This window comes from Rhinopithecus roxellana, chromosome 4 (genome assembly GCF_007565055.1).
Source record: "Rhinopithecus roxellana isolate Shanxi Qingling chromosome 4, ASM756505v1, whole genome shotgun sequence".
Taxonomy (NCBI): domain Eukaryota; kingdom Metazoa; phylum Chordata; class Mammalia; order Primates; family Cercopithecidae; genus Rhinopithecus; species Rhinopithecus roxellana.
The window spans coordinates 1,916,443-1,925,334 of record NC_044552.1 but is presented as its reverse complement, the minus strand read 5'-3'; the positions used below and the strand labels follow the sequence as shown (position 1 = coordinate 1,925,334).

Sequence of the window (8,892 nt, the reverse complement as noted above, 5' to 3'; positions counted from 1 at the left end):
AGAGAAAACTTCTAAGTTTCATTAAATTTTTTAAAATTTATTTTTTAACCAGCCGGGCGCAGTGGCTCATGCCTGTAATCCCAGCAGTTTGGGAGGCCGAGGCGGGTGGATCACGAGGTCAGGAGATTGAGACCATCCTGGCTAACATGGTGAAACCCCCTCTCTACTAAAAATACGAAAAAACTAGCTGGGCGTAGTGGCAGGCGCCTGTAGTCCCAGTTACTCGGGAGGCTGAGGCAGGAGAATGGCGTAAACCCGGGAGGCGGAGCTTGCAGTGAGCCGAGATCGCGCCACCACACTCCAGCCTGGGCGACTGAGCAAGACTCCATCTCCAAAAAAAGAAAAAAAAAATTATTTTTTAAATAAAATGTTTAACTTTCATTAAAAAGTTTTATTTTTTAAAGAAAACTTTTAAACTTCATAAATTCCTTTATGTTTCTTTTTCCAGTTAGCCAGCTTTAAAGTTTCATTTTACGAGCTTCAAGAGCCTTGAATCCTTGCTTATTCTGAAACATTTGGATGTGTAACACATCTTAATAAAAAATCTGATCTTTCAATATCTTCAGCAAAAAAAAGCCTATCTTCATAAACTCCTTTTGTTGGCAGTTTTCTTCCTAAATCTAATTGTGAATATCATGTGCCTTAATAAGTAAAGATGTATCTGAATTTCCTATTTTGACCAAAGCCATAAAATATATTGGTACGCTTGTGTCTTTAATGAAGCAGATCTGCAGAGCATCAAATGAGAACAATCCAACTAAAAATAGAGGCGGGCCGAATGTGGTGGCTCATGCCGGTAATCCCAGCATTTTGGGAGGCCAGGGCGGGAGGATCTCTTTGAGCTCTGGATTTCAAAGCCAGAGACTCCTGACAGCTCAAGAGGTCCTGAAATGGCAAGACGACGTCTCTAAAAAAAATGAGAAAATTAGCTGGTTGTGGTGGCCCATGCCTGTGGTTCTAGCTACTAAAGAGGCTGAGGCAGGAGGATCAAAGTCCAGGAGGCTGAGGCTGCAGTGAGCCTGATCACACCACTGCACTGCAGCCTGGGTGACAGAGTGCACTTGCCTCTACCAGGAATAGTAGTACAGTTTGATTACTGACTATAAGTCACACATTCAGATAATCCTAGTATTTTTTTTCTTTATTAATATCTCCTTTGTCTTCCATGGGATGTGCCTTTCCTTTTGACTGTGCTCTTTATGAATAAAGGAGTTGGATTCCCAATTCACTGAGAGGTTTCAGTTAGCTTTGCTTTGCCCCATGGCTTCAGGTATATAACTTCATAATAGTTACAGTGGTTTTAAAATATGTCTACAAATCCTTTGACAGTCTTCTTCACAAAATGAAGAGCCCAGTTCCCCTCCCGTTCAGTGGGGGCTGGACTTGGTATCTCACTGCTAATGAATAGATTATGGTGGAAGTGAAGTGTGACTTGAGACCACGTCATGAAAGAGGCACTGTGGCTTCTGCTTGCTGTCTTGGACCACTTGCTCTGGGGATGCCAACTGCCACATCGTGGGGACATTCAAGCAGTATGGAGGGGTCTACAGAGCGAGGAAGTGGATCCACTCTAAAAGTGGATTCTCTGAGTCCCAGTTGAGCTTTTAGGTAACTCATAACTGTAACTCTAGCTGACATCTTTATATATTTTTCCTATTTATACACACACACGCATACTTTTTCTTTTTAGCTCTTGGAGCAGAAAAGGAGAGCAACAACTCTTACTCAATTACATTTTTTTTTTTTTTTGAGATGAAGTCTTGCTTCGTCACCCAGGCTGGAGTGCAATGGCATAGTCTCAGCTCACTGCAACCTCCACCTCCCAGGTAAAAGCGATTCTCCTGCCTCAGCCTCCCAAGTAGCTGGGATTACAGGCGCCTGCCACCATGCCCAGGAAATTTTTATATTTTTAATGTTTATTTCTTGAGACAGAGTCTCGCTCTGTCGCCCAGGCTGGAGTGCAATGGCGTGATCTTGGCTCACTGCAACCTCTGCCTCCTTGGTTCAAACGATTCTCCTGCCTCAGCCTCCCGAATAGCTGGGACTACAGGGCTGTGCCACCATTGTATCTTCAGTAAGACGGGGTTTCACTATGTTGGTCAGGCTGGTCTCGAGCTCCTGACCTCAGGTGATTTGCCCACCTGGGCCTCCCAAAGTGCTGGGATTGCAGGCCTCAATTACATTTTCTTTCAATACTTTTTAATTACATGACCAGAAAGTGTTACTTTATAATAAAGCATAGTCACGTAATTAGTTTTTCAACATTATTCTCAAGCTTCTAAAATATTATAATTTAAAAAATAATTATTGGCTGGGGCAGCATAATTTAGTAGAACACAGTATCTTGTCCTTACCTAACCCTAAAGCTTTTTTTATTTTTTTAGTGAGAAGAGTGGCATTATTTTACATTTTGTAAATCTCTCTAATGTCTGACTTAATAGATGAAAGCTGGATTCCCAAAGCTGCTTTGCATTCAGTCTGTTACAATATCACACGTGAGGTAGCCTCTGGAAAACTCCTCTCCACACTTATGAAAGAAATAGAGTGAAAAAGACAAATCATGTATTAGTAATATAAAAATGGCTTTGACTTTGACTATCCGTGGAAGTCTCTTGAGGACCGCCCCCTCCTCAGCCATCCTCTGAGAACCGCTGCTCATTTCCTTTCCTCATTTTACGTAGAAGGATACGGACCTCAGAGATCCAAAATGACACAGCCTGTTAGTGGGAGGATACAGACGAGATGGTTTGTCTCACTTCTCTTGCTTAGGTTTTCAGTCAGATACCCTGATGGCCTGTCCTGTTCTCTGTAGCTGCAAAGACTGTCACAATACATTATCCCTGCAAAAATTTTAATAAAAAACGAAACATCACCAAACCTGATACATTCTACAACAAGCATACTGTGTTTGAATTCGAATTATGACATCTGAATCAGGATCTCTATTTGAACGGAAACACTAAGGCAAATTCTACGGCGCCCTGCTCCATGCAAGTTGTTAATGACAAACTGCACGGTAAATACCACAAACACGGAAATACCACAGTGTCTGCGTCTGAAATATAATTCAGTGATAGATTCCAAAAAAAAAAAATTAAAAAAAATCTTCTTATCTTCTGTATCCTGCGGAACCAAAAACATTTTCTCATGTACTGGCTGAAAGGGTAGTGGACGTATTAAGAGACTACAAATAGGCTGGCAATCGTAGGGAGCTTTTTAGATTAGAGTTGTTCTGAGATGGAGATATTTTTCATTCTCTAACCAGATCTTATTTTTGTCTTTTTTTTTTTTTAAAAAAAATCAAAGAATCTTCACGGTCACCTAGCAATGATTTCCTTTGTATTTTATTAGATGGTACAAATCTTTAAATGGATCATAGCCTTGTTCCTTAAAGAACGTAGTGTCAGCCAGGCGTGGTGGCTCACGCCTGTAATCCCAACACTTTGAGAGGCCAAGGCAGGTGGATCCCCTGTCTCTACTGAAAAGACAAAAATTAGCTGGGTGCGGTGGCGGGCGCCTGTAATCCCAGCTACTCGGGAGGCTGAGGCAGGAAAATCACTTGAATCCAGGGGGCAGAGTTTCCAGTGAGCTGAGATTGCGCCACTGCACTCCAGCCTGGGTGACAGAGTGAGACTCTGTCTCAGAAACAACAAAAAAAAGAACATAGTGCCTACAAAAGCTGGTCTAGCAAAGGACATTATTCCCAAGGAAGCTACTCCCAACTGTTGGTTTTTTTCAGGCTCTACATTCTTTAGTTTTGAATCATGTGGCATATATATATATATATATATATATATATATATATATATTTTTTTTTTTCTCTTTTTTTGAGACAGAGTCTTACTCTGTCGCCCAGGCTGGAGTGCAGTGGCGTGATCTTGGCTCACTGCAACCTCCACTTCCCTGGTTTGAATGATACTTCTGCCTCAGCCTCCTGAGTAGCTGGGACTATAGGCATGCGCTACCATGCCCAGGTAATTTTTGTATTTTTAGTAGAGACGGGATTTCACCATGTTGGCCAGGCGGGTCTTGAACTCCTGACCTCAGGGGATCCACCCGCCTTGGCCTCCCAAAGTTCTGGGATTACAGACGTGAGCCACTGCGCCTGGCCAGAGTTTATCTTCCTTAATGAAAGAACTCACAAGCAAGGCAAAATGAACTTTTTAGGTAAGAAGTTGCTTCTTTTCTGGTTTCCCTTTGAGCAAATTCTTTCCATTTCTCACCAAACCGCCAAAGACCCCCAGGAAGGGAAACTGGCAGCTCCAAGTGACCCTTTCCTCTCCCCAGGAAGACACAATGAGGACCCTGCAGCTGGTCCCCACGACTCCTACTCCTGTGCTAGAGGACAGTTCGAGCCATAGTCCCAAAGGTCTTTTTATAAACAGCTATTCTCCCCGTAAGTCGGTGCCATAGAAACACAAGGTTGTATTTCTGTTATGATAAAATGTGTGTCCAAAAAACTATCAACAAATGTGCTGACACTGGTACTACTGTATCTTGGAAATAACCGTTAAACACATGCCTCTAACTAGCCAATAAAATATGTCCTAAACCCAGTTTGTTCTTAGTCATAATGACAGATGACAATGTCACCGACCTGAATACCACTGGTCTCACACTAGCAAAGCAAATGATATTTGTTCATTTTCTCTTGAACTATACATTTAGTTGTTATCTTTTATTTAAATATTAAATAGCTGCTTTCCTCTTTCCAAACCCATTCTTTAAAATTCGAGTAAGTTTTGGGATTTTTTTGGGTCCCTTCTCTCCTTTCCCATGGAAGTCTATACAGGGCACGCTTCTGTCCAGAACAGGCTAGATCTAATTCCTTGTAACTTCAGAACGGGTATTTTGAACAGCTGACATTTTTCTGAAAAGATGCTGTAATAATTCTGTTTTTAGATAAGATTTTTATGATAAGCCACTTTTAGCCACTATTTCACAGGTGGCAGGGCACTGCTGCTTGCTGCAAAGATTTAAGCATCGTGAACAGGTGTAACACACCATGTCCTAGCTGCTCCAGATAGCCCCCCTCCACCACGATGGGACCGGTCTGTCTGGAACTTGTGACACTCACCCACCCTTCTGTCCTCTGAAGGTGCCCAGTTTTCAAGAGGCCTGTCCGTCCATGACATGTCACCAGGCTGAACACAGAGACTGACAAGCAAAGTGTGGCCTGCATCCTGGCTTTGCTACAGCTCCATCAGTAACTTCTCTGCCTCAGTTTTCCACCTGTCAAACACTTAATGACCATAGTACCTATGGGTCTGTTGCTGTGAGGATTAAATGAGATAATGAATATCAAATGTTTAGAACAGTGCCTAATACACAGTTGACCCCTAATAAATGCTAGCTGATATTATTATTGTTTAACACTACAGAGACATGCACACATAGAAATATGGTAAGGTAGATTTGAAACTAAAGGCAGGATTATTAAAGACAAACAATTGATGTTTTAAAATCTGAATTACACGGTTTGTATTCTAAAACACACACACACACACACAGAAATCTGTACCAATTAAACACAATAAAGTTGAAAGGGGATATAAATTACAGTTTTTTTAACAGACAATAGTAAAATACTACAGTCAGCTCACTATACACACAAATCATGAACAGCAGCTTTTCATTAAGGTTTCCAATATCTTACTCATTTACCAACTCGAAGAACTTAAAAGAAAAAAGGTACAGCAGGCTGTGTACGCATTCTCTCTCTCTTGCTCTCACAACACATTTATAGCTGTACATCCAGACCGATTATACAGGCATCTACAGAATAGGGATAGAAAGGACTTTTGTAAAAATTTCCATACACATAATCCTTCAATGTCTCCATTCGTAGGAGAATTTTACAAATGAAGACATGACAGCAGGGTCATCTGTATTCGATCATCTCCTGCAAACATGGTAAAGTGTGAACCGTTGCACTTCATAGCTCAGTCTATCTCCTCAGCATTTTCCAGAATCAAGCAAAATAACAACAGCAAAACCACACCACAGTGAAACCTACCAATCCAAAACAAAACCACACACACAAAAACACACAAAAATCAACACCTCCCACCCCACCCACCCCACCAACCCCACCACAACTCCTGGCTGTCCTTGTGTTTTCTTACAGTAATACTGCTGTTTTCATTCCACCTGCCCAGCTGGGCTGAGCCATGGTCCAGGCAACTATGGAGTCAGAGCCCCAGTCATTGTCAACAGTTATAATACAATGTCAAGTCAGCAGGTGGTGGGGCAGGTGGAAGACCAAAGAATATAGCTGTGAGATTTCTCAGTGTGCTTATGAAACAAAGGACAGAGCACGGCAGCACGTGGCTTGGTAGCCAAGGGAATTATGGCACCAAACTTGCAGTCAAACATACATGTTCATACAAAAGAGTGGACAGCAAAAATGTTGTCTTATGTAAGTTCTTTGGTTATAAAGAACAGCATTCTATAACCTTTTCTGCAAAGAGGGATTTGCAAGCTCATTCTTAGGCAATAAAATATTTTTCATCTGCTCATGTTATAAGAGATTGCCCAAGTTGCTTTGTAACAAAGTCCAGTACCTTATGATTTTCTACAAATCACCTTTATCTGCATTTTAGTGTGCAGCCTTGTCTGTCTCCAGACATACTATAGATACACATTTCATATACATAATATATATTATTTATAAAAAACAGATTAGAGCATTGACTCCAGATTCTACAGTAAGAACTGATTAAAATTGTACAAGAATAAAGTCTCTTGGAATCTGCAGAGGTTTCTATACAGTGGAGGTGTGTAGTAAGTGCAAACAAAAATACTGTCACTTAGTTAATCCAGGATTTTCAGTTCTCTCGCTTTCTGGAAAAAGCAGAGGCTGTTGATTCACCCAAGTGACAAAGTGCCGCTTCTCCCGCTGGGGAGGGGAAAGGAGGTGGCCCAGGAAGTGCACGGCGTAGATTCTCCAGCTTCTGGTCTGAGGTCCAGCCAGGCGGCAACATGTTTTAAAGATAGGGCTGGTTCTTGCCCAAGGTAACCAGGTGAACAAAGACGCCAAGCTGTGGCCTGAGGAAGGGGTGCTTGCTGCTCTCACCGTGAGGTTGTGCCTCCCTGGAATGCAGAGGCTGGTGAGTTGATGCTTCTCATCCCCATCTGCCCATCCCACCCACAGCACCCACTCTCAGCCCAGCCCACCCACAACCACCACATGGGGCTCTTCCTAAAGGGACCCACAGGATTGGTTTTATTATGGAATCCAGGGCTGGAATTCACACTATAGAAACCCTGAGGTGATGTTTCTAGGAAACGTAATGACAGTAACACCCAAAGTAAAAGTTAAAAAAAAAAAATAGTAACTTCTGGATGTGCAGTCTAAGTTATATCAGGGGTTTGAACAAAAGTCAAACTATGGTTCTCAGAAAATTTTTTTTTTCTTTTTTTGAGACAGAGTCTTGCTCTGTCACCCAGGCTGGAGTGCAGTGGTGCGATCTCAGCTCACTGCAAGCTCCGCCTCCCGGGTTCACGCCATTCTCCTGCTTCAGCCTCCCAAGTAGCTGGGACTACAGGCGCCCGCCACCTCGCCCGGCTAATTTTTGCTATTTTTAGTAGAGACGGGGTTTCACTGTGGTCTCGATCTCCTGACCTTGTGATCCGCTGGCCTCAGCCTCCCAAAGTGCTGGGATTACAGGCGTGAGCCACCACACCTGGCCTCTCAGAAAAAATTTTAAATTGTCGAAACAACTTATTAAAACCAATGTGGTAAAAACATTATAAATCAAAAAAATCTTAAATTTTTGTAGAGACAGGATCTTGCTATGTTGCCCAGGATGGTGTCAAACTCCTGGGCTCATGCAATTCTCCTGCCGTGCACTCCCAGAAGTGTTAGGACTACAGGCATGAGCCACTGTGCCCGGCCTCCAAGAAAAAATTTTTTTTTTTTGAGACAGAGTTTCGCTCTTGTTGCCCAGGCTGGAGTGCAATGGCGCGATCTCAGCTCACTGCAACTTCCGCCTCCCGGGTTCAAGAGATTCTCCTGCCTCAGCCTCCTGAGTAGCTGGGATTATAGGCATGTGCCACCACTTCCGCTAATTTTGTGTTTTCAGTAGAGACAGGGTTTCTCCATGCTGGTCAGGCTGGTCTCAAACTTGCAACCTCAGGTGATCCACCCGCCTCAGCCTCCCAAAGTGCTGGGATTACAGGCGTGAGCCACTGCGCTCGGCTAAAATCTCTTTAAAGGAGAAAAATCTCTATAATCCCATCATCTTGATATAATGTTTGTAAACTTCACTTTAAACCATGATCTCTGGGAGGAACGCATTATTCTGGAAACTTTCCAATCCTTATCTTTTCCTGTTGGGTTCTAAAGAATCTAGGCAATGAAAAAAAAGGGGGTTGTTGCTCCTTCTCCCTCTTCCATGGGCAGTACTTCCCACAGTATGGCCCTCAGATACCCCGTCTCCTATTACTCTATGGGGGTGCAAAGGGATGGGGAGGAAGGAAGGGTTTCTGAATACCTTATTTCCCCTATTGCGCACTGTATAAAGCAAAATCTTAGGGCTGGAGGGCAGTGACTCCTGGGAATTTGAGTTTTTTTTAAATTTTAATTTTTAAAATTATTTAAACAGAGAGAGGATCTCGCTCTGTTGTCCAGACTGGTCTTGAGCTCTTGGGCTCAACTGATCTTCCCGCCTCAGCCTCCAGAATAGCTGCAACTACAGGTGCAAACCACCAAGCCCAGGTGAATTTGAATTTTTTTTTTTGGAGACAGAGTCTTGCTCTGTTGTCCAGGCTGGAGTGCAGTGGTGCAATCTTGGCTCACTGCAACCTCCACCTCCTGGGTTCAAGTGATTCTCCTGCCTCAGCTTCCCAAGTAGCTGGGACTACAAGCGTGTGCCACCATGCCCGGCTAAT

At 43.0% G+C, this 8,892-nt stretch overlaps 1 protein-coding gene across 3 annotated transcripts in view; it reads right to left on the bottom strand.

The window, feature by feature from the left end:
* Positions 1–4,663: 4,663 nt before the first annotated feature.
* KIF13A (kinesin family member 13A) overlaps positions 4,664–8,892 on the bottom strand; it is a 234,687-nt gene continuing 230,458 nt past the window's right edge. For all 3 annotated transcript variants that reach the window (XM_010352723.2, XM_030928767.1, XM_030928768.1), the window contains one exon: positions 4,664–7,092. In XM_010352723.2, coding sequence (XP_010351025.1) covers positions 7,072–7,092 — 21 coding nt within the window. In that variant the 3' untranslated portion in view covers positions 4,664–7,071. The remainder of the gene's footprint in view (positions 7,093–8,892) is intronic.